At 42.5% G+C, this 26,403-nt stretch overlaps 2 protein-coding genes across 4 annotated transcripts in view; one reads left to right on the forward strand and one right to left on the reverse strand.

Annotated features, from left to right (window-relative positions):
• LOC109892846 (myb-binding protein 1A-like protein) overlaps positions 1-18,478 on the forward strand; it is a 57,387-nt gene extending 38,909 nt beyond the window's left edge. The window contains exon 26 of the mRNA XM_020485660.2: positions 18,260-18,478. Within this exon, the coding sequence (XP_020341249.1) occupies positions 18,260-18,323 (64 nt within the window). The 3' untranslated portion in view covers positions 18,324-18,478. The remainder of the gene's footprint in view (positions 1-18,259) is intronic.
• Positions 9,492-26,403, reverse strand: part of ddx10 (DEAD (Asp-Glu-Ala-Asp) box polypeptide 10) — a 66,541-nt gene continuing 49,629 nt past the window's right edge. For 2 of the 3 annotated variants that reach the window (XM_020485662.2, XM_020485664.2), the window contains 2 exons: positions 13,880-14,019; positions 9,492-9,965 (listed from right to left, as the gene is read on the reverse strand). In XM_020485662.2, the coding sequence (XP_020341251.1) occupies positions 9,764-9,965; positions 13,880-14,019 (342 nt within the window). In that variant the 3' untranslated portion in view covers positions 9,492-9,763. The remainder of the gene's footprint in view (positions 9,966-13,879; positions 14,020-26,403) is intronic. The other variant, XM_020485663.2, reaches the window with a different exon arrangement.

Genomic DNA, 26,403 nt, shown 5'->3' on the forward strand with positions numbered 1-26,403 from the left:
GTAACTCTTTGTTGTCTGCTCACACTGCTATGCTTTATCTTGGCCAGGTCGCAGTTGCAAATGAGAACTTGTTCTCAACTAGCCTACCTGGTTAAATAAAGGTGAAATAAAAAATAAATATTTTTTTTTTTACTTGTGAAGCACAGCTGAGTGAGCATACATTTAAAATCATACGTTTTTATTTTACTGCGCTAATGGTGCCTGCATCTGATGGTCAGTCTCAGCGGAGGGAGACAGCAGCAGACAAAGTCCGCCTCAGCATCCCTCCTCTCTCCCTTTCCTCCACTGACCATGAACAAAAAGGGACACCGTCTTCCAGCTGATGGCGAAACTCGAGTCGCGCCACATTATTTTTGCCTCGTGCACAAGTTCATGTTGTTACTCCTAGAAACAGAGAAAGTGAAATATTCTTCGATATTTCTACAGCATATCTTTGCTGTATTCGTTGAGTTTCTTTCTCGTCATTGTTTTAAACTTTTAGAAAATTCACAGTATCAACTTTGCTGTAGCTTTTTTTTATACCTGCTACGTTACTGCAGACACGGGCATCTGAGCCATCCGATTGGTCAGCGGTAGGCTTATAGTGCACTTGATTTGCTCTCTGGGCCAGTCGGGAAGGCAGAGTTTGTATTTTCAGATACATGAAATGGTTAAAAATGGCAACAGTTCGCCTACCCGGCGTGCTGGGCAGCTGAATCGGGTGCACCTACCGTCCAAGACAAATAAAACAAAATTGTTACACAAGGCTTTATCGTTGAGTTTTTAAAAATAAATGTTTGGCGATTGACCAGTCTGTGACCACTGCTCTAGAAAGTTGAGTGAAGTTCAATCTCGTGTTTCTCTCTGTGGGCTGATATTTCTGTGTGGCAGTCTCGGTCTACTGCCTGGGTGTGCAATTTAGAGGGAACATTGGTGATGAGGCATCTATCTGGGGAAGGGTATTAAACAATTTCTAGAGTTTTGAAAGTTTGCAAGAGCACAGTGGTCTCCATCATTGGGAAATGGACGGCCAGACTGCCTAGAGCTGAGCAATCGGGCAAGAAGGACCTTGGTCAGGGAGGTGACCAAGAACCCAAGGACCACTTTGATAGAACTACAGAGTTCCTTGGCAGAGATGGGAGAACCTGCCAGAAGGACAACAGTCTCTACAGCACTTCACCAATCTAAGCTTGATGGGAGAGTGGCCAGATAGAAGCCACTCCTGAGAAAAAAAAGCTCACGACGGCACACCTGGACTTTGCAAAAAGGCATGTGAAAATGCAAAAGATTCTGTGGTCTGATGAGACAAAAAAATACTTTTTGGTCTGAATGCAAAGTCTGGAGAAAACCAGCAACAGCTCATCACCTGTCTAACACCATCCCTATCGTGAAGGGTGGTGGTGGCATCATCATAATATGGGGTTGATTTTCAGCAGCAGAGACTGGTAGACTGGTAAGGGAAGACTGAATGGAGCTAAATGCAGGCAAATCCTTGATGAGAATCTGCTTCAGAGTGCAAACGACCTTAGACTGGGGTGAAGATTTTACATCCCAACAGGACAATGATCCCAAGCATACAGCCAAAGCAACGCTGGAATGGCTTCAGAACAAAAATGTGAAAATCCTTCAGTGGCCCAGCCAAAGCCCAGACTTGAATCCCATTGAAAATCTGCAGAAAGACTTGAAGATTGCTGTTCACCACCGCTCCCCATCTAACTTAAGAGTTTGAGAAAATCTGCAAGGAAGAATGGGAGAAAATATCACTAAATCCAGAAATGCACAGCTGATAGACATACCCAAGACAACTCAAAGCTGTAATCGCCTCTGTGATGAAAATGTTATACGTGCTGTTCTATAAACCAATTTCTGTGTTCATGCAAGTGACTGACTGAACAAATCCTCACTATCAGTAGCTGCAATTTGGCAGTACGCCCAGACCTTTGTTTTGAACGAAAGATATCTCAGTTTGAAGGTCTCAGTTTAGAGAGAAGAAGCCTTGTGAGGTATTGGTCTGTCACATGTTATGAACCAGTATTGGTCTGTCACAAGAATGAAACAAAATGGTAATGATTAATGAATTATGTTAAATGATGCAAATATAACTTGTCTGTGCATAGCTGTATATAAGACAACTGCTGGGACTGCCCAGGCAGAGCTTCTGACAGACATTCACTATGGCGCATTAAGTTTGTTGGAACCTCTCCAGCACGCTGACAAATGAACAATGATTCATTTAAGATTGACTTTGAGTGTCCCTGTGTAAGAATTTCCACAACACATCCAAATGACATTTTACAAAGTATTGACCCCAGGGGTGTGAATACTTATGTAAATGAGTGAGATAACTTTATTTCATTTTCCAATACATTTGCAAAAATGTCTAAAAACGTGTTTCCACTTTGTCATTATGTGGTGTTGTGTGTAGATGGGTGAGAAAAAACTCATGTAATCCAATTTAAATTCAGGCTGTAACAACAAAATGTGGAATAAGTCAAGGGGTATGAATACTTTCTGAAGGCACTGTATACATTAATGATACATACCCACTGATTCTTGAATATAACGTATAAATACCTCAAGAACTTCGCTCAACTGTCATACCCCATCAGAACCCAATATATAAGCTTGTTTAAGAGGCATTGGAAGAAAACAAACGTGTATGTTACCAATTGAACGACATCTATTGCAGGATAAAGCAATGTTAAAGTTTATGTAGCGGGCCATATATGGATGTTACATTTTACTTTATGATTTGGTTGTGTAGGCTTCTTCTAACCCATCACTTTCTACTACATAAGATTATACGATTCAATTATCTTTACATTAACCAAATAGTCTATCAGAATTCCAGTCATTCTAATAAATGTAATACCCATTGATCTTTACGAATAGGACTTGGAAATATGGAAGTATAGATACTATAGCCAAATGGTTTTACCTGAGCATAACCACAAAAACTAAGGACTTATTAGCCAGCCCTACTCTGTTTATGATTTTGTTGTTATTGGAGGACTGATCGGGCTCATTGATTCAAGTTGAAAAATAAATGCTGCTCTCATGGAATGGCATCCTTTGAGCGCTACTGAAATGTGCTATTTACATGTGAAAAATGAATTCCATATGCTGCATTTCTTATAGGCCAAATTAACAATTTGGTTGGTGACACTTTGATATCTTGATAATATGCAGCTGTTTAAAGTGCAGATCCACAGATGAAACAATAACAACACGGTCGTTCCGCCTCTGTTTGGGTAAAAAGCTGAGGGATGGGCCTGGAGAAATGGAACCACTCTCAGATGAATAGACTGACCATCCATGATATCAACATTGTTTTAACCATGTTATGAGGCAGTGTTTTGTTTACATTTATAATGTTTACAAGCATTGGAGAAAAACAATCTTATATTTTGGGTTCTCATGGAGCGTGAAAGTTGAACTAAACTCATGAGGCATTTATAAATTATTTTCTTCCAGAATCAATGGATATATATATATATATATATAATTTAGAAGTCAAAAAAGGTATGTAGCAACTACAAATTACCCCTTTAATCTATCAAAAGTGTGCGAGTTTGAGCATGTGTCCATTAGGCCTATGGAAAAGAAATAGTATCTACATGAATTAGATGAGCAATAAAAGCCCCACTTTTATTCCATAGGCTGAGATCTGCACTATGCAGCTGTTATTCCATAGGCTGAGATCTGCACTATGCAGCTGTTATTCCATAGGCTGGGATCTGCACTATGCAGCTGTTATTCCATAGGCTGAGATCTGCACTATGCAGCTGTTATTCCATAGGCTGAGATCTGCACTATGCAGCTGTTATTCCATAGGCTGAGATCTGCACTATGCAGCTGTTATTCCATAGGCTGGGATCTGCACTATGCAGCTGTTATTCCATAGGCTGGGATCTGCACTATGCAGCTGCTGCAAGTAGACTACAACACTGCTGTCATCTTTACCTCCAAGCGTTTATTCAAGTTGGATCATCTTTGGATGCCGACAGCTGTCACACCATTGGAAGACAGCTTGGACTGTAGCCTACGAAAGTTTATTCATGCTCTTTTCCCGCGATCCATCAAACACATTTGCTGTGTCATCATAGTGGTCTCTGACTTGTGGTCAGACTCGTTCACGTGGAACAAACTTGTGCCTTTGTTCAATGCTGATTTGGATGTCATTGAGAAAACAGAAGTGCCCGTTTTTTTTGTTGTTGCAAAATCCTTTCTGTATTTAAAAGTAATCCTCAAGGTAATCATCTAGTTTTGTCAGAAGTATCTGTAATCTGATTACAATATTTTAGCTGGTAACGGATTAACAGGTACCTTTTTTGTTGTTGTAATCCCTTACATGTAACGGATTACTTGTAATCCATCCATGATATAATCCGTTACTCCCCAACCCTGAATATATGGCAATCAGCAGTCTACTATAGTCCCACAACATTTCTATATACTATATTTAAATTGTTTTAAAATAATGTTTAAATGTATATATTGAAAGGTTTCTAGTTTGCTCAGTTAATTTATTCCATTTCTTTATTGCTTTAAATCGAAATGTTCTTTAGCCTATTTCTCTTTTCTGTCTGGATAACACATAGATGGTGGACAATCTATTCCTAGTATTTACGGAATGTCTGTCTCTTACCAACTGAATACCATTGTGAATAGAACTTGGCCGTTTTAAATGATATACACTGCTCAAACAAATAAAGGGAACACTTAAACAACACAATGTAACTCCAAGTCAATCACACTTCTGTGAAATCAAACTGTCCACTTAGGAAGCAACACTGATTGACAATACATTTCACATGCTGTTGTGCAAATGGAATAGACAACAGGTGGAAATTATAGGCATGAGACAGAGTCTACAACCCACACAACTGGCCCAGGTAGAGCAGCTCGTCCAGGATGGCACATCAATGCGAGCTGTGGCAAGAAGGTTTGCTGTGTCTGTCAGCGTAGTGTCCAGAGCATGGAGGCGCTACCAGGAGACAGGCCAGTACATCAGGAGATGTGGAGGATGCCGTAGGAGGGCAACAACCCAGCAGCAGGACCGCTACCTCCGCCTTTGTGCAAAGAGGAGCAGGATGAGCACTGCCAGAGCCCTGCAAAATGACCTCCAGCAGGCCATAAATGTGCATGTGTCTGCTCAAACAGTCAGAAACAGACTCCATGAGGAGTTGTGGGGGTTGTGCTTACAGCCCAACACCGTGCAGGACGTTTGGCATTTGCCAGAGAACACCAAGATTGGCAAATTCGCCACTGGCGCCCTGTGCTCTTCACAGATGAAAGCAGGATCACACTGAGCACATGTGACAGACGTGACAGTCTGGAGATGCCGTGGAGAACGTTCTGCTGCCTGCAACATCCTCCAGCATGACCGGTTTGGCGGTGGGTCAGTCATGGTGTGGGGTGGCATTTCTTTGGGGGGCCGCACAGCCCTCCATGTGCTCGCCAGAGGTAGCCTGACTGCCATTAGGTACCGAGATGAGATCCTCAGACCCCTTGTGAGACCATATGCTGGTGCGGTTGGCCCTGGGTTCCTCCTAATGCAAGACAATGCTAGACCTCATGTGGCTGGAGTGTGTCAGCAGTTCCTGCAAGAGGAAGGCATTGATGCTATGGACTGGCCCGCCCGTTCCCCAGACCTGAATCCAATTGAGCACATCTGGGACATCATGTCTCGCTCCATCCACCAACGCCACGTTGCACCACAGACTGTCCAGGAGTTGGCGGATGCTTTAGTCCAGGTCTGGGAGGAGATCCCTCAGGAGACCATCCGCCACCTCATCAGGAGCATGCCCAGGCATTGTAGGGAGGTCATACAGGCACGTGGCAGCCACACACACACTACTGAGCCTAATTCTGACTTGTTTTAAGGACATTACATCAAAGTTGGATCAGCCTGTAGTGTGGTTTCCCACTTTAATTTTGAGTGTGACTCCAAATCCAGACCTCCATGGGTTGATAAATTTGATTTCCATTGATAATTTGTGTGTGATTTTGTTGTCAGCACATTCAACTATGTAAAGAAAAAAGTATTTAATAAGAATATTTCATTCATTCAGATCTAGGATGTGTTATTTTAGTGTTCCCTTTATTTTTTTGAGCAGTGTATATTATAAAATAAAATAAGCATGTTTTTTTCAATTATCTTGTCGATTGATGACCAACCAAGAACACTGCGCATGACTGCAACAGAAGAACCATATCTCCACCTTAAAACAATCCTTGCTGCTTTATTCTGTGCATTCTGCAGCCTCCTAACTTCACTTGATGATGCATTTCCCCAGACCACCGAACAGTAGTTCACCTGACTCTCAATTAATGCTTGTGTTATATGCTGAAGAATTTTTCCTGGTAAATATTTAGCTATCCTTTTTACTTTCTTAAAAAATATTGTAGTTAAGGGGAAAGTAATCCAAAAGTAACGGAATGTAACCAGACTACGTTACTGGGTATTTGTAAAGTTACTGATTACAATTTTGTACAGGTAACTAGTAACTGTAACGGATTACATTTAGTAAGTAACCTACCCAACCGTGCGTATATTTAGACTCAAGATTGTTTCACACTACCATACATTTTTGTGTAGCTTTTCCACAAAAATGATTACAATAACAAAAGGAGGCAATTTAAGTAGTGAAGCAACAATAGTGATTTGCTGCCTTTCTATTTTGAGAGCGCATTACTGTAAATTGCTGTGAAGATAATGCAGCTCCCCTGGTTAACTGAGGCACCCCACTGACTACCGATGTGTTAAATGGGGAGTGAGATGAGTGTACAGAAAGAAAAACAAGTACTGCAGTGGAAGGTGACCGTTCAGGCGCACTAAGTGGGTTTAAGGACATCTTTCAGACATAACTACTAATAGAACTAAATGGGAAACTATTGGATTTCAGGAAGGAAAATATGTCCCAAACATATTTTGAAGCGATCAGGTTCTGTCATGGTGACAACACAAATCTGTAACAGGAAGAGACAAATGTAAAAAAAAAACAGATTATGAAAAAGCCTATCCTGGCATTCTACAGCATTCGGGGTCTGCTAAATTAAGTTATGTCAATCACAGGGGAGTCGTGAGCAAGGCCTACGCCCATGTAATCTTTGAACATAAAGTGCTGGGGGCTGGAGGTCTGAAAGCTGCCCCTTTGGCTCCAATCCAGGTGAGCCTCCGACAACATCAAACCACTCTGTGAGAGGCATAATAAGCTGCACCACCGATGCCAATAACAGTAATGGAATACCTTGATGTCCCTGTCGCCAACTGTGCCCCATTATTCTGAACAAATGAGTAGGGTATCTCTGGAGGGAGTGAGTGGGATAAGTGCACTACAGATACAGAAGAGGGCTGAGATCAAAGTGTAGAAGCGGAGGTATAATATTACGACATGTCACACAGAAGTTGAATTTTGTGACGTCCCAAAATTTCCAATGGGTTTTGTCAAACTAGGACAACAAAATTCCAGTAATTTCCTAAAAAAAAAACTAGAAAACCCGGTTAGAATATTCCTGTAATCAGGAATAAGGAAATCTGGGACTCCTTCGTCCAGTTTTTTTGGAAAACCTGAGAGTATTACCATAAAGGAACTTCTGCAATCCTAGACATACCCACACTACATGACCAAAAGTATGTGGACACCTGCTCGTCAAACATCTCATTCCAAAATCATGGACATTAATATGGAGTTGGTCTCCCCTTTGCTGCTGGAACAGCCTCCACTCTTCTGGGAAGGCTTTCCCCTAGATGTTGGAACATTGCTGCGGGTACTTACTTCCATGTTGGGGGTTTTAGGCTTGGCTCGCAGTCAGCGTTCCAATTAATCTCAAAGGTGTTCGATGGGGTTGAGTTCAGGGCAGGTCAGTCAAGTTGGTCCACACCGATCTTGACAAACCAAACCTCACTTTGTGCACAGGGGCATTGTCATGCTGGAACAGGAAAGGGCCTTCCCCAAACAGTTGCCACAAATTTGGAAGTACAGTATCATCTAGAATGTCATCGTTTGCTGTAGCAATAACACTTCCCTTCATTGGAACTAAGGGGCCCAAACCATGAAAAACAACCCCAGACCATTATTCCTCCTCCACCAAATGTTAATAGTTGGCATTATGCATTGGGGCAGGTGGTGTTCTCCTGTCATCCGCCAAACCCAGATTTATTCGCCGGACTGCCAGATGGTGAAGCTCGATTCATCACTCCAGAGAACGTGTTTCCACTACTCCAGAGGCGCCGAGCTTTACACCACTCCAGCCGACGCTTGGCATTGTGCATGTTGATCTTAGACTTGTGTGCTGCTGCCCGGCCATGGAAACCCATTTCATGAAGCTCCTGACGAAGTTATTGTGCTTCAGCACTCGACGATCACATTCTATGAGCTTGTGTGGCCTACCACTTCCCGGCTGACCCATTGTTGCTCCTAGATGTTTCCACTTCACAATAACAGCACTTACAGTTGACCGGGGAAGCTCTAGCAGGGCAGAAATTTGACTTACTGACTTGTTGGAAATCCTATGACGGTGCAGGGTTGAAAGTCACTTAACTTTTCAGTTTGACTAACATTGGCAGTAGAATGTCCTGTGTAGGTTGCATGGCTGTGCTCCATTTTATACACCTGTCAGCAACGGGCGTGGCTGAAATAGCCAAATTCACTCATTTGAATGGGTGTATTTTAATATTACAGTCAATGGATCTTTCCTTTCTATCAAGTCAATAGCAATATAGCTGAGCATCAAAGTCCAAAAATGGGGGAAAATAGCAATAACAGGTGATAGGACGCAGATGGCGACTGAGACATGAAGGTATACCATTACTGTTGTTTTTGGCACAAGTGATGCAAGTTATGCTTCACCAAAGAAGGCGGTGGTTTGAAGTCATCTGAGGCTGCATTGGCAGAGCAGCTTTCAAAACATAGAACTGCAGTGAGGGGAGAGAGAAAAATGTATACGTGCTGAACCAGAAAGAGCCAGTGAGAGATGGAGAGAACAAAACTGAAAGAGGAGTGAGATGTAATGTGGGATAACAGTGTGATGGAGATCAACAAGAGTAAAAAATACTACCGGGACAGCAAGAGAGGGAATTTAAGACAAAATTGTCAAAGGGACAGAAAACAGAGAGGTTTCGGGAGCTGGAAAAAGCATGTCTGCATAATGTACATCGGTCGGTCAGGCTGCCAGTCCTCCCTTGTAGTGTGCATCAGATCTCCTCTGGTGAGGTCACAAGGGGCTGAAGGAATTATACATTCATTTCCTTCTAGAATGTGCCAAAGTCATTTACATCTGTGAAATGAAAAAGCTGAAAGTGGGCTTCAGGCTTTAACCAAGTGAGTGAAAGGTGGTCGTGTTGCACCTGCATCAAGCTAGAATCTAATCATATTACAAGAGACATCACTTGGAACGAGATGCAGAGAAACACACATGCCAAGGAAACGGCTGTGTGATTACTTTATCATGAAATAGATGGGTACTTGAAAGGGTATTTTAGAACAATGAGAAACAAGAAACACAAGGTAGAGCAAATTACTGTATTTCAAATAAACACTTGAGGACATAAAAAAAAAAAGTATGTGGATAGGTACTAGCTAAAGCACTTGTTTTTCATGTTGAATTACATTTTATGTACCAAACAAGCACACGTAATCACAGTAAAACAATAACAGGTCACTTGTAACTAACATACACTTTATTTGTTTTATGTTCCCAATAGTGGGGAACATCCCCAAATTATGACAAGACATTGGAGAGGATCCGCCATAAGACAGTGTTGGGTCATTTGTTAGCCCTAGCTCCGGTTCCCCAGCAGATGCAGGACCAGTGCTTCGTCCTCGGCCAGAGAGAGGCCAGTGTCCAGGGGCTTGGCGGTTGCTTGTTGCCTGGGTCTCTTCCTGCTCCCCGCTGCCGCCTCCTCCTCCTCCTCCTCCTCTTCTTCACCCGAGTCATCGATGCGGTCACTGCGGATGCGCTTCCTCGTCCCAGCAGCAGGGCTTTAAACAGAGATAGGAGAAAGGGTTCAACAATCAGTTCAGAGCATATCAAGGAGAGTTGGGTTTATATTGAGGGCCAATCTATGGAGATGGGTTTGAAAGGGTTATGAGCAGGGACCCTGTGTGTTGCGCTATAATGTCACATGACCTTGTTAAGAACCTTTATTTTAAGCCTTTTCCAGAAATTAAAATTACACTAAAAATTAAAAGCAATTGGGGGTAGTGCTGGACCATCTGACATAAAAAAGAAAATTAGACTGTTTGATGAAAAAGCTTGAACTAAAAAGGTTCAAATCCAGGTCATGTGACATGATTGTCCAAAACACAGGGCCTTATTTGAGCCATACCGTGGATTATGGGAATCTGTGTAAGAAGGGTGTAGAGGAATGCAACAGAGGAAATTTGGTTAAAAGTCTTCCAAGGTTGCTAGCTGTTTGATTGCTTGCGGTAGCCCACTGTTGGTTTTCTTTGTAATTGAGGGATGGAAAGAGGCATCCGTCACAAAACGGACTCTCTTTATTCAAAAGTTGTGAGATGGTGCGGAAAGAAGCAGTTCTATAGAGATCTCCAGGACTCCTTCAGTGTCAAGATGATCAGACACCAGCGATGGCATAATGGAATTAATCGAACAAATGAGCCGAACAAAGCAAGTCTAAGTCTTTCATGAAGTCAAATGGTGTGGATAAAGGGAGATGGGAATGCTTTATCATGTCAACGGGAAGCAGAATGAAACGATGAGTCGAGCCATCGCTCCTATTAGCCATGTCTCTGATTTTTGACACTCCACAGCTCTAGGACTGGGTAGCGAGCACTAGGTAAAACAAAATGGCTGCCGTGCATGCAGAACCCCATTGGGGTCATATTCATTAGGGCACACCATAGAGCTGTGAGATATGGCCAAAAATCCATATCACAATAAATTAACTGAATTAATGCAATTTATCCTTTAAACTACTACTACTATTTTGATTGTTGTAGCCATCAATTGTCCCATTAACGACAACATAATCAAACTTCACACTTCTCTAGTATAGGCAACTTATCATAATGAACGATACATGCATCAGCAAAATGCCCACATTTGGTTTATCGTCCCAGCTCTAGCACACTAACGAAACGGTGTGCAATGGAAAACTAAAACAAGCATGTTTTTTTTTAAGTTCAGATGGCCTCTTCTTGTTTCATGCCTAACGAATCAGGACCCAGGTGTGTACATGAGTAAGGTTTGGCGAGTTACTTTTACATTCATCTTGCCAACCACAAACATGTAGGCAAGCGCATTTTCTTGACAGTCTTTCCGCTAGCCATAAGGAAGAGTGATTTCAGCGAAAGTAAAAAGGAAAGGGGAATACCAGTGGTACATTTGTCTTGCTTTGCTGTTTTGTTAGTGCTGACAGGGTGGTTCTCGCTAACCGTAGCCCATGGTGAACACAACCTGAGCCCAAATGAAGAACAGTGTGTAGCACATCTGTTTGGTACAGGTTGTGAGACATGAGAAGTTGGGGAATGGTCCCAACTGATCAGAACTTATATTTGCAATTATCATCTATAATAGCTAAAAGGGCAGCAACAGTACATTTCAAAGAGCAGACATGGGACTCATTCTGACGAGTTGCTAATTCACCCCTTAACTAACCCCTTCGTCGGATTTCTGTGCCTCTGTATCATTGCTCTTATCCTAAGTGTTTTTGCCTTAGACTCAATTTAATTCCTCAGGCCAGCAGGTCTCATATAGTATTGTGTTTAATATACTCCTGGGCGCCATAACACACCAGTCAAGCTGTATCTTACACTTGGCTGAGAACAAGAACCTGACCAGTGGAAAATAAACAACCGAGTGACAATAACATACCCTATATAGATACGTGTCTATGATGGAATAATTAGTACTGTGTCTTAAATAAATGAATTAATCTTTACACAAGTTCCAAAGCTTAGGGAGGCTCAATGTACTGTGTTGTGTTGAAGATGATTTCACCAAACAATTTCTGCCTGTATTGTTTGGTTCAATCACTGTCAAATCTAAGTCTCTGTTGAATTATTTAAGGCTTTTAGCCAACAGAACTGTATGTGCTAGTGTATAAAGTATAGACTGGAATAGGGTTAACAACTGATATGAGGGAACGTTTCACATGTCATGGCCCTCATGTCAATCATGGCTTGAGTTGGGTTGCTGTCCCCCTAGTGGTGGTTATACATAATTAACATTGTGCTAGAAACAAGAGAAATATGGGCTGCTCAAGGCTGTGCATTGATCAATAGCGCCCTTACGGGTTAGCAAGTAACATGCTTATGAATGTCTATATCCAGGTACAGCCAATTGGCCTTAGAGCTGTCTTGGGGACATCCATCCATCCGCTACTCCATAATCCTACCACCACGCATCATACCACCATCTGTTGCCCTGGAGATCATGGTCAAACAGCTCAGCGGTTAAGTCAGACAGGGAGACTCAATTACACTTCCATTCATCATCACCACAGGATGTGAGCAATGGAGTCAGACAGAAGAACTGGCCAGTACAGGCGTGGATGGATTCAGCAGGGATACGCCCAGAGTGAATGGATGAACAGTACAGTATATTCTTGATGTGCTGTAACAATGGCCAGGCCTTATACAAGCAGCACAGGGAGGTTTCTCTTACAGATAGTGGTGTGTGGAAATCTGCCAGAAGAAGACACTAGGAGGAAAGAGAGAGCTGGAAAGAGAGAGGAGGAGGTGCAGTAGAAGGTGTCAAGGAGAGGGTGATATATAAGTGGTGGTGTTCTGAGAAATCCATCCCTAGTATAAACCAGCATCCTGGGGAGAGAGACAGGCAGGCTGGCGGTAGATCTGCGTGGTAAAGGGCCATCGTAGTCATGCAGTGAACGCGGGGAAGTGGAGCGGACTGTAAATCTGCTCTCGCCTGCAGCCCTCTGGGCTCACGGAGGAGGACGAAGGAACATCTGCTGATCCTCCACACACGGGAAGCCAAAGGGAGGAATAAATGCAGGCGAAGGGAGTGAAAGACAGGCAGAGAGAGAGAAGCATGAGGAATTGAAAGGGAGATAAGTAGAAACAAGTCAGAGCGAGAGCACAAAGACAATAGTCCATAGTAAAGTGGTTCCCAACCTTTTCCAGTTGCTCTATCCACCAACCGAATTTTGCTCTGCCCGGAGTACCCCCTCATGTGCATTTTACCAGTAAGACTATGGTCTCATGAGTCTCCTCAAGTACCTAGTACCCCTGGATGGGAACCACTGCCGTAGTAGACAAAACATTGAGAAGAGAGAGGGAGACGTGGAGCAGAAAACCAGAAGCCTCTCCGCCTTTAAATCCTTGGTGCATTACCCTGTAGCGAGAGGCCGCGTTGCCCTTCACCCTCTGCTGCCACTTTAAATCTGCCTCTAATTACACACTTTATGGCCTATCTGCTGTCCGACCCGCGATCAATGCCTCGGCAAGCTACAGAGTGAGTCCTCCCTCCTGGAAAGGGTATAATTCTGCTCCGGAGGCAATTACACCACAAATCCCAATAACCCCAGGCAGCCAAGCAGTGATACAACATTGCAAATCTAATGAATCTATTAATGCTCAATAGAAACAACCCCTCTACGACAGACCACCAGGCCTAAAATGCTGAGCACCTCATTTTCCCCAATATGGATTCCTGGAGAAATGTCAAACCATGGCTTCTCGACTCTGTCTGGTAGTTTTGAAAGGATTAGAATGCGTCAGTGATATCCAGACATCTAATCTATGCTTGGTCGAGTTGATGCCTGTTTCTTTCAGATTTACTCATCACAAAATCCGTACAGGTAGAGGGGCTGCACATTGTCAAGCCATTTTAAAAGCCCTGTATGGAACCTTTGGTCTATCATGCATCCAGTTTCAGCCTAAAGACTAGATGGTAGTGTAGCACTTTTTTTTAATACCTGATCTGGTCATCATCTTCCTCCGAGTCGTAGTGTAGTTTGTCCGGGTCTGGCAGTGTGCTGGGGTCAAACTCTTCTCCATCAGAACCGCCCAGGTACGCTACCACCTCCTCTTCATCCTCCTCACCGGACTTCTGCTCCTGGGACAAAATACACCATTACTACAAATACCTCAGGTGCTGGATCCAGTAAGCAAATCAATTAATTGCATGAAGAATATATGAACCCCTATGAATGTTCCACCGAATGTCTTGAAAAGGTTCTTACTGACCGAAACAAACACATTTAAAAAGGTACAGGTGTAACTGTGAGTGAGGGGGAGACAGGAAATTAGCAGTTGGCATTAGCAATGCAATCAATGAATTGACATGGTTAGAGGGAGGAAACTTCACCCATAAACAGTAATGTATATGTGCCAATGTTTGTGTGCCCAATTAATGAATGTTATTTTTCACAAAGAGAAAGCTTGCCAAGCCACACTAAATCACACCCCTAAATGAACTCAGCGATAATACTGCAAGTCTGACGCTGGCAAGTGGAAATACTGCAGTGGCGGACCAAAATAATAGTATGAAAATATATTCACAGTGAAAGCCTGACGGATACAAATATCTAGAAGGTTAAAGCAGTATAGGATGAGTCAAACAAACTCTGTCTGAATCAAGAGCAGGTTAAAAGAAGAGGGGCAAGATAAACGCAGCCTAATAAAAAGGTTTACAGAGACAGGCAGAGGGGTAAGCCTCTATGTGAGCAGTGTAAACACCGAATCGGGGGCACCAAACCACTCTGCTTCTGTGTGTTTCACTAATAACCCGTGGATCTCCCTCACACAATGTAACCTACATATTCGGAGGGCAATAAAAAGCTACAAATAAAACAAGTGGAAGTTCTAAGGCGTTTCACTGGGTGCTCTTTAATCTAAGCAGGGAATGAGAGGGGAGGTACTGAGGGAGGGAGAGGGAAAAGAGGGAAATAATTGATCTACTTAAAATGGATGAAACTGCCCAGTGGAACGCACTTGTTAATGAGCTCGGGTTCTCAGACCCACAGGGACGCCATTTTATGAAAGAATTTGGGACAAACGCAGCTGTGGTAGATTTCTCTATGGACAGCTATAATGAGAGGGCCCTGTTTGTTCCACATATCTGAGTCCGTGTTGCTAACCTCAGTGTTCAACCAGCCTTATTTGCCCGTCCCAGACTATTAATAGCTTCTAGAAAGCCTTGAAAGAGAGGACAATATTGCTGGTTTTAGCAACTCGATGGAACGTTAAGACCTAAGCTGATTTTCATGACTAGAAGGTGGGCTGCTCAATTTCAACTGGCTTTGAAAACAGTCTTCAAAGCTCTGCTTTCTAAACCAACAGCTCTATCCAGACAAAACAATTTATCAGGCCATCTGATATGTGTGAAAGACCTCCCCCACGGATTGTTTGAAAAAGGTTAAAAATAATGTTTTTTTTAAAAGGCTACCGTGAAAAAAAAAGGGTCATGAGCATGAAATGTTATGGGAGACCGAGTTAGCTACAGCACTACACTCTACCTCTTTCATAACTTTCCAAACAACCTGCGGTATGGATTTTCCTACATTCTTGTGACTACAGACTAAAGCGCTGGTAAGTCAATAGTTCAATGCACTTTGCTGATTTAAATGAAGAGATATCCACATGAAATGGAATAAAAGAGTTCTAAGCTTAGTGGATGACACTGAAGCAATAGCTATGCCGCATATGTAGGCTTAATATGGATACAGTAATAATACATTTCATTCTAAATGCTTTTCAAGACACCCCAAATCACTTTATGCAGCAGGATGAAAAGCAATAAAATCCCATAGAAATAAGTAAGTATATAAAAGTACACTGAACACGATGACAGACTGACCAGGGAGAAGACTAAACACGATGACAGACTAACCAGGGAGAAGACTAAACACGATGACAGACTAACCAGGGAGAAGACTAAACACGATGACAGACTGACCAGGGAGAAGACTAAACACGATGACAGACTTTTTTGAGTGGACCTAGATGTGCATATGCATCTGCATAATAGTGAAATCTGAGTCCAAAGTGGTGGGAGAAACTGATCAAGGAGTAGCATGTAAATAATAAACAGTAATGGACCTAACATAGCCTTGGGGGACACCTTGTGATACAGGGGCTGGGGAAGACCTGCAGTTTCCAAGGGAAACAATTTGTTGTCTATCAGATGGGTAGTGGAACCAGGCAAGGAGACTCCAAGAAGCCTCTAGATGTGGCCAGTTAAAATCTGATGACAGTGTCAAATGCTACAGACAGGTCCAGGAGGATGGAGATGTTCCCAGCTTTAGCAGCACAGGCAACGTCGTTCACTACCTTTACCAAGGAAGTTTCAGCCCGTAAGCCTGACTGGAGGGGCTCAAAAAGTTCATGAGATGCTATGTCGTTGGATTTGAGGCTAGCAATCGCTCAAGCACTTTAGTGAGGAAGGGGAGTACACAGTATGCCAGTTTGACTCTTCTCATGTTAGAGATCTTATCGACCCGTTACGACCCAGAGGCAACAAAATATGGATGGGGTGGGACTTGTAGCAATTCTAGTATCTCGGGAGGAAATCTTTGCTTTACCTAATGTTAGAACATTAAGTCGGAGTATCAGCAGCAGTGTCCTGCCGCTAGTCTTGCTGTGCAGGGAGCCTGATTCAGTGTCTGTGCACCCTGTATGGATACCTGGCTTTTGTACGATTCACTTGAAATTCTGCTAGCAAGACCTGGGGCAAGAACAGTCCTGTCATATCCACTTGAACAGAATAAAAACAAGAGTTCGCCCTACCTCATGCTGACGTCAGGGACAGTTTCAAATCAGACCCATGAAACAGAGCAGGGAGAAACACACAGTACACCAGTGTGTCCCAACAAACTTGAAATCAGATGAGTAGGGCAATTTGGCAAAAATATCATATCACAATATTTGATGTATGGTATGATGGTATTTTATGTTTTTCAATCATAAAAACATTCTAAATATGCTTTATGGGTAGTTCATGACCCTAGGGTGGAAACACTACCATTCTGAACATTTTATACCGTTCTAACTTCAAACTAAAATTATCAGCATTTTCATCATTTTCTGCATTTTTGTTATCATTACCACACGGTTCCCCACAGAGCTGCATAATATGGAGGAAATAATATATGTCTAATTAATTGGTTAACTGTTGGGATCATGGAAATAGAATGATTAATCTAATTCTATGGTTGGAATATAGTGGGCAGCACCTTGAATATATTGTTTGACATGACAATGAATGACTACCCCAAGGAGGAATTATTGACAGGGTAGGAACCAAAGTGTTGGTCAGTGTTTCCAGGGGACTAATTAGATGTTACATTACATGGTTTCTTACCATTGCACAAACATACCTATATAGGCCTACATCATCACTGGTAACCGAGGAGTATTTACGTTTTTAATAAAGCCCTTTTGTGGGGGAAAACACATTCTGATTGGTTGTGCCTGACTGCACCCCTGCCCAGTCATGTGAAATCCATAGATTAGGGCCTAATGAATTTCAATTGACGTATTTCCTTATCTGAACTGTAACTCAGTAAAATCATTGAAATTGTGACATGTTACGTTTATATTTCTGTTCAGTATAGTAAAATATGGTATACTGCCCAGCACTATAGATGAGAACAGTATTTTTTCTAACCTGATCATTATGTACAGATTAACCACAACAATGAGTCTCTTTCTTACTTTGACCAATATATTAGTAATTACAACGCCAAAAAACAAGGCTGACAGTATCATAAACTAAATATACTGAAGAACTGGCAGCATAATTCCACACCACCAAGCAGACCTGTGCGTGGTCTCATCTCATTATCTTCAGTACAGTCTCAGATGTTCAAGTTAGTGCAATCTCAGCTCCCTCTAGGGAGACTTATGTACTCATCAAAACAAGAATGCCATATTGAGCTGAGAGAGGAGCCAGTGTTACCGTAGAAACTGAAAACCCTTTAGACATATTACAGATACTGTCTGGAAAATAGCAATACAATACTCAGTGCACCTTTAGTTGTAAATTCCACAGTATATGGCATGCCATGTATTGATTGAAACAGGATGTCATATTATACATCAATAACGTCAAGTTCAGTGGTTGCCATGGCACTGTGGGAACACCTAGGCAGAAAGCTCTAAATGTTGTGCATATGTTCGTTATTTTAAGTGTTTTTTAACTGCATAACTTCTTTGGTTTTTAACTTAATGAGGGTTGATCTGAAATAACTGGTGGTAACCCACGGAGTTACAGGAATGATGACGGCAAGCCAGTTTATTCAGCTTGGCTTGGCTCCCTCCCCTCAAGCTACTGACTGCTTATTCCAACTGCCTAGACATCGGAAGCTGTGGAAGACCAACTGCCTAGACATCGGAAGCTGTGGAAGACCAACTGCCTAGACATCGGAAGCTGTGGAAGACCAACTGCCTAGACATCGGAAGCTGTGGAAGACCAACTGCCTAGACATCGGAAGCTGTGGAAGACCAACTGCCTAGACATCGGAAGCTGTGGAAGACCAACTGCATAGACATCGGAAGCTGTGGAAGACCAACCATGAACTGCAAGATCCCTACATTAGTGTTTGTTTTCAATGCGACTGACATTCTTGTTTGTAATGAAAAGCTCTATATAAAATAAATAAATATATTATTATTATTATTATCTCAAAGCTTTAAAGGCACCACCATTATTTTAAGGTCAAAGTAAAAAGCTGACATTCAACATCATGCAATGTTTATTTCCCTTGTGTGTGAGCACAGCCTTCTTATACACGCCTTCACTGTGTCAGCTAGTTTAACACACATCTTCAGAGGCACCACCTGGGATGTCACGTCGATTAAGGTGTCTCAATCACACACAGGCTAAATCCATGCCTCGTGCCAGCTTAGAATGGCTCCAGCCAGCACTTTAGCCAATGAATATTTAAATAAATGCTGTAATCACTTAGCATTTAGGAGACCATCAAATGTATGTGACGCTTTAAACGCTGGAATACTAGGCATTAATTTTTCAGGACACGCTCATCTAGATCATCCAGGAAGCCTTATTTCCACCTATTCATTCAATTTAGGAGTTTACTGATTAAAGCATGGGCTCTGTATCAACATTGGGCCAACAACTAGGCACAAAACACGAACACAGACAGAAATCCTAGTGTGGGAGCAATAAAAGAGAAGGGAGGACAGATTGATGAGAACACAGAAGTATTTTAGGAGAAATTCTGACATGCCACCACAGCTCACGCTCCCTGGTGGACTTTAATCAAATCTCTTCAGGCCCCTGGTGATGGATTCTCATTTAGAGCTTCATCTCTTGAAAGTCTAACTCTGGGAAAAGTGGAAAGCAGTTTCAGGCAGCATGGAGGGAACATTTATTACTAACCTGTCAGACATTAGGCTGTCTGAACTCATTGGCGCATGCAGAGCTACCACCGGCATTTCTCATCAGGATTACATAAAAGTAAGACCTAAAAGGCTTGCCAGGATTCGAAAACGCACAGATGCTAAATCTAAGAGGGTTTATAGATAATATAGTGAAGGTTATGAGACAAGGAAGTGAACAATCCCGAAAAGCCTTGAGCTTAACATTGATACAGCTCATTAGATAATATTCGTACCCATTTGGACACCAAAACTGGTCAAGCTAAGTAATTAACAATAAACAAAACTTAATTTGCTGCATAGAACACTTAAGAGAGATGGGCTTTTAGGTATCAATTGAAAGCAATAAATGATAGCACCGGTTCAGGTACAAAACACTGTAGATGTGGTAACTGAGCACAAGAGCACCACCAGGTCCATTGAGAATCGGTTGTCAAAGGGTGGTATGGATACCTCTTCCCAACACCTGCATTTGCTTGTTATACGAGGTATCCCCCAGAGAGAGTGGGAAAAGAATAGACATGACAGCTGCCATCTAGAAACTGTGGACGGCCTCCTGAAACGGATGACAACGGCTGCTTTCCAGTTATGTCGGACTCTGCCGGATATAATTATTCCAGGAGGAGCAGAGAAACACTGGATTGGCCATCAGGTTGCTGCCAAGTTATCTGCAAAGATTACTTTTAAAATACCAACAAAGGGCGGTTACCCCTTCTAACGTCAACTTCTGATGCAGAGAGTCCGGGCATTGTGGTTCTCCTGGCATTCCATCACAGTAATGCACTTACCCTGGGTTTGGAAATGAGTCAAGCAAAACGCCATCTGTCCGAAGTGGGGGCTTTGTTTGATAAGTCTTAGTCTTGGGAGATCTCTATTTAAAAGAGTTGGAGTGAGTGGTGGTTAAATCAGCTTCACTCAAACTTCAGCGAGCTCAGTGGGCTTGGTAGGGCCAGCATCAAAATGTTCATGTTTGTGTACTGGTCTGTGCGAGGATGATAAGGGACTCCAAAGCCTAGCAGCTTTGTACATGAAATGTTCTTTACATGACTGAACTGTGTCACATCGGGAAGCACATCACATAAAATCAACATTTACAGTCAGGTCCAAAATTATTGGTACCCTTGATAAAATAAATACTGAGGTATATTATACTAATACAATTGCTCAGATAGAGATTTTGTTTAACAAGTACTATTATTTTCTCTCGACTAGATGGATGTCAAAATTATTGCCACCCCTGTTTTCAAAACCTTACCTTGTGTACAGCTGTTACGGTGAACCGGCAGTCAAGATGAATGACTGCAGTCAAACACCTCATTGCAAAATCATGGGTATTAATATGGAGTTGGTCCCCCCTTTGCTGCTATAACAGCCTCCACTCTTTTGGGAAGGTTTTCCAGTAGATGTTGGAACATTGCGGCAGGGATTGCTTCCATTCAGCCACAAGAGCATTAGTGAAGTCGGGCATTGATGTTGGGCGACTAGGCCTGACTCGCAGTTGGCGTTCCAATTCACTCCAAAGGTATTCGATGTGGATGAGGTCAGGTCTCTGTGCAGGCCAGTCAAGTTATTCCACACAGATCTCAAACTATTTCTGTATGGACCTCGCTTTGTGCACAGGGGCATTGTCATGCTGAAACAGGAAAGGACCTTCCCTAAACTGTTGCCACAAAGTTGGAAGCACAGAATCATCTAGAATGTCATTCTATGCTGTAGTTTTAAGATGTCCCTTCACGGGAACTAAGGGGCCTAACCCGAACCATTAAAAACCAGCACCAGACAATTATTCCTCCTCCACCAAACTTTACAGTTGGCACTATACATTCGGGCAGTAAGCGTTCTCCTGGCATCCACCAAACCCAGATTCGTCCGTCGGACTGCCAGATGGTGAAGCGTGATTCATCACTCCAGAGTAATATGGCGGTGAACTTTACACCACTCTAGTCAACACTTGGCATTGCGATCTTATGTTTGTGTGCGGCTGCTTGGTCATGAAAACACATTTCATGAAGCTCCTGACAAACATTTTTTGTCCTGAAGTTGCTTCCAGAGGCAGTTTGGAAGTCAGTAGTGAGTGCTGAAATTGAGGACAGATGCGCTATGATTTTCAGCACTCGGGGGTCCCGTTCTGTGAGCTTGTGTGGCCTACCGCTTCGCAGCTGAGCCGTTGTTGCTTCTAGAAGTTTCCACTTCACATAACGGCACTTACAGTTGACCTGGGGCAGCTCTAGCAGGACAGAAATTTGGCAAACTGAGTTGTTGAAAAGGTGGCACCCTAGTCACTGAGCTCTTCAGTAAAACCATTCTACTGCCAATGTTTGTCTAGGTCAAAGGGTGTGGCAGATCTAGCAATGCGATGCAGTGCGTTAGACCGCTGCACCACTTGGGAGGCCCTATGCTTATACGTTTTGAAAAGGTTTGTAACAACTAAAGTGGCCAAATAACTCTAAACATAGCCTTTAGGCCCAAGATCCCAGAAACACTGTTGGAGAGCCCATATCCTAGTGATACATGTGTTCTTATAAGCCCAGTCAATGAGCAATCGTGTGTGAAAACCTTGTTCTGACTGGCCCCTATTTAAAAGAGACAGCTTTCTCGTGCTGCTCTGTTGATTACTACATTCTTCAAATTAAGCACATTCATCTGCTTTACAAACCACACGTATCTTACATTCGCTATTCAAGTGCAGGCTATAGATAAAAAAAAGTTAATGGCCATTCTAAATAAAATAAGAATTCCGCACATATTACAGGCTCTATGTAAAGACCAGATTCAATTGAGAATAGTCTGATGGGTGAGAATATCATATGCTTGTCAACTTGTGAATGAGAGACTGATGAAGTGTGTGCAGCCTGCACAAGAAACAGAGCAGCGCGAATGCCTTTCATTAAACTTTTTTCAAATAATCATTTGTCGCATCATGCAGCCTTAAGCCGAAAACGCATGGAGGGACGCCGTTGAAATTTGCGTGTGACAGTAGAGCGTGTCAATTCACACACTATGTAGTGTATGCCTACTTAATTATCAAGAGAATCCATATACACAGTTGTACTTGTAATGTTCGCTATGTGGCCCTTGTATATTATTGTCGTGTTTCTTTTGACTCCCCTTACAGTGCATTCGGAAAGTATTCAGCCCCTTTCACTTTATCCACATTTTGTTAAGTTACAGCCTTCTTCTAAAATGTATTAAATGTTTTAATCATGAATCTACAAACAACACACCATAGTGAGAAAGCTAAAACAGGTTTAAAAAACCCAAACAGAAATACCTTATTTACATAAATATTCAGAGCCTTTGCTATGAGACTCGAAATTGAGCTCCGGTGCATCCTGTTTCCATTGATCAAATTTGAGATGCTGCTACAATTTGATTAGAGTCCACCTGTGGTACATTCAATTGATTGGATATAACTTGGAAAGGCACACAGCTGTCTATATAAGGTCCCACAGTTGACAGTGCAATGTCAGAGCAAAGACCAAGCAACGAGGTCAAAGGAATTTTCCATAGAGCTCCGAGACAGGATTGTGTCAAGGCACAGATCTGGGGAAGGGCTACAAAACATTTCTGCAGCATTGAAGGTCCCCAAGAACACAGTGGGCTCCAAATGGAAGAAGTTTGAAACCACCAAGACTTTTCCTAGAGCTGGCCGCCTGGCCAAACTGAGCAATCGGGGGAGAAGGGCCTTGGTCAGTGAGGTGACCAAGAACCCGATGGCCCCTTGTACAGAGCTCCAGAATTCCTCTGTGGAGACGGGAGAACCTTCCAGAAGGACAACTATCTCTGCAGCACTCCGCCAAATCAGGCCTTTATGGTAGAGTGGCCAGATGGAGGCCACTCCTCAGTAAAAGGCACATGACAGCCCACTAGGAAGTTTGCCAAAAGGCAACTAAAGGACTCAAACAAGATTCTATGGTCTGATGAAACCAAGATTGAACTCTGGTAGATGCCAGGAGAACGCTACCTGCCCAAATGCATCGTGTCAACTGTAAAGTTTGGTGGAGGAGGAATAATGCTCTGGGGCTGTTTTTCATGGTTTGGGCGAGGCCCCTTAGTTCCAGTGAAGGGAAATCTTAACGCTACAGCATGCGATTCTAGACAATTCTGTGCTTCCAACTTTGTGGCAACAGTTTGGGGAAGGCCCTCGTTCAGCATAACAATGCCCCTGTGCACAAAGCGAGGCCCATACGTAAATGGTTTGCAGAGATCGGTGTAGAAGAACCTGACTGGACTGCAGAGCCCTGATATCAACCCCATCGAACATATTTGGGATGAATTGCAACGCCGACTGCTGGCCAGGCCTAATCGCTCAACATTAGTACCCAACCTCACTAATGCTCATGGCTGCAGCAAATGTTCCAACATCTATTAGAAAGCCTTCCCAGAAGAGTGCAGGCTGTTATAGCAGTAAAGGGGGGACCAACTCCATATTAATGTCCATGATTTTGGAATGAGATGTTCAAAAAGCAGGTGTCCATATACTTTTGGTCATGTAGTCCACACAAACTAGGCTCTATATTTACTACTGCTAATAGTGCACATTCCCTGATACATGTGTAAATATTGTACTATAAATTGTGCCTTCCTGTATTATACTTATGCTAAAATGTTTATTCAATTTTTATATTTTATTATTTCTTATTGTTGCATTGTTGAGAAAAAACTTGTACACATTTCGTTGGACAGCGTATACCACGTATATACAATACATACAACTAATCAAATGTAAAATCTGAAACGTATTATAAATAACGTACACTTAAAAAAAAAAAATCCCATAGCTGGGGCTGAGCTCCAAACAAGTGCAAAGAATGGACAAGAAACGCATATTTCAGAACGGCAGCCTATTTTTTGGGGCAAACAGTGAGTGAGCTATTATAATCTTCATTCCTCACCATCCAATCTACACATCAAATTAGGAATAGTAGGCTCTTACATTAGTCTGAAACTGCTAAGATGGATGCATTAAATGCTTCCCCAAACTGGAATCTCACGCACAGCCTAAGAGCCCGGTAATTCGTCAGAGACAAATCTCATCTTTATAATATCCTTAAGGCAGTGGTTCCCAAACTTTTTAAAGTCGCGTACCCTTCAAACGTTCAACCTCCAGCTGTGTACCCCCTTCTAGCACCAGGGTCAGCGCACTATCAAATTTGAGAGTTGATTTTTCTATCATTGTAAGCCTGCCAAGCACACACTATATGATATGCTCATTCTTATGTTTAATTCAGGTTTTGTTACAACCTGGCTTGTGGGAAGTGACAAAGAGCTCTCACAGGACCAGGGCACAAATAACAATTATAATCTAAAATTGTACTCTTTAATTTCGCTATCTTACATATCAAACTTTATTTGTTCATCGAAATAATAACTCACCACAGGTTAATGAGAAGGGTGTGCTTGAAAGGATGCACATATCTCTGCAATGTTGGGTTGTATTGGAGAGAGTCTCAGTCTTAAATCATTTTCCACACACAGCACGTGCCTGTATTTAGTTTTTCATGCTAGTGAGGGATGAGAATCCACTCTCACATCGGTGCGTGGTTGCAAAGAGAATCAGTGTCTTAACAGGGGATTTGCCAAGGCAGGATACTCTGAGCGCAGCCCAATCCAGAAATCTGCCAATGGCTTCTGATTAAATTTTATTTTCACACAACCACTTGTTGCAATTGTGATGAGGCTCTCTTGTTCAGATATCGGTAAGTGGACTGGAGGAAGGTCCTTGTTAGTGCAGACAGAGAAGAACTCCAAATTCTTAATCACAGCCTCAATTTTGTCCCGCACATTGAATATAGCCGCGGGGAGTCCCTGTAAGTCCAGATTCAGATCATTAAGGCGAGAAAAAATATCACCCAGATAGGCCAGTCGTGTGAGAAACTCATCAAGTGAAAATTATGGTCAGAGAAGAAAACTTTCAGCTCGTCTCTCAATTTTAAAACAAGGTGTCAATACTTTGCCCCTTGATAACCAGCGCACTTCTGTATGTTGTAAAAGTGTTACATATTTGCTGCCCATATCATTGCATAGTTCAAAAAATACACAGTGGTTTGCAGAAGAGGATGTCTTCCTTAATTGAACCCCCATAAATGTAACTGACATATACTAGGAGCTGTGCCAGGCCCGCCACGCCTGTTGACTCATCCAGCTGTAATGCATAGAAATCACTGGCTTGTATGTGAAGCAGTAATTGTTTCAAAACATCTCCTGCCACGTCAATGATGCATTGTGAAACAGTGTTGTTTGATGAAGGCATTTTTTGTTGTTGGGCCTATTCCCCCCTGCATTGTCCCAGACATATCTGCGGTAGCAGGAAGAATTAAAGTCCTCCACAATAGTATGGGGCTTGCCTGTGCTAACTACTCCGTAGCTCACCATAAAAGACGCTTCGAGACCCTTCTTATTAATGGTATCTGTTGCTTTTATACATGTCTTACTACTCGAAAGTCTTTCATTCTCGCTCAAAGAACTCCCGTAGCTTATTTTCTTTTAAATTGGCATGTTTTGTTTCTAAATGTTTGCGCAAAAGTGAAGGTTTCATTGTGTTGTGAGATGGTACTTTGCACATTAAATACACTGTGGCTGAGGAAAGGCACTACTCCCAATATAAGTGAACCCCAAATCAATGTAGGGGTCATATTTGCGCCTCTTCGATGGTCCAACGTCACTGTCTGTTCGGTGCTTTCCCGGGTAAGGGATCAGTAGCTCTTTCGGCTGCATGAGATTCACAACTGTCAGTGTCCATGCTAGCTGGGCTAACAACAAATGTAAAATTACTGATGCTAGCATTGGATGTGCTCGTGGAAGCAGAACAACTTGTGTCGTGGACAGGTGCAGGTGTAGTACTGCTGGTAGTAGCAGTACTACCTGTAGAATTGGTATGTGTCTCTATGGGCCTGACTTTTTTTGAACCATTTATCCATTTTCGAGCCAATGGAATGAACAGCAGCTACGTTTGGCTACGTTTGGCTACATACGGACCGTTAGGGGAGTTCCCACGAGATAGTAACAGTTAATGTGATTGGATGTTTATTATTTGACATTGTGTTGTTATTTCGCTGAACACTAGATTGTTTAATTTTATTTTTGGCAGTGAAACGAA

Source organism: Oncorhynchus kisutch, linkage group LG6 (assembly GCF_002021735.2).
Source record: "Oncorhynchus kisutch isolate 150728-3 linkage group LG6, Okis_V2, whole genome shotgun sequence".
Classification (NCBI taxonomy): Eukaryota; Metazoa; Chordata; class Actinopteri; order Salmoniformes; family Salmonidae; genus Oncorhynchus; species Oncorhynchus kisutch.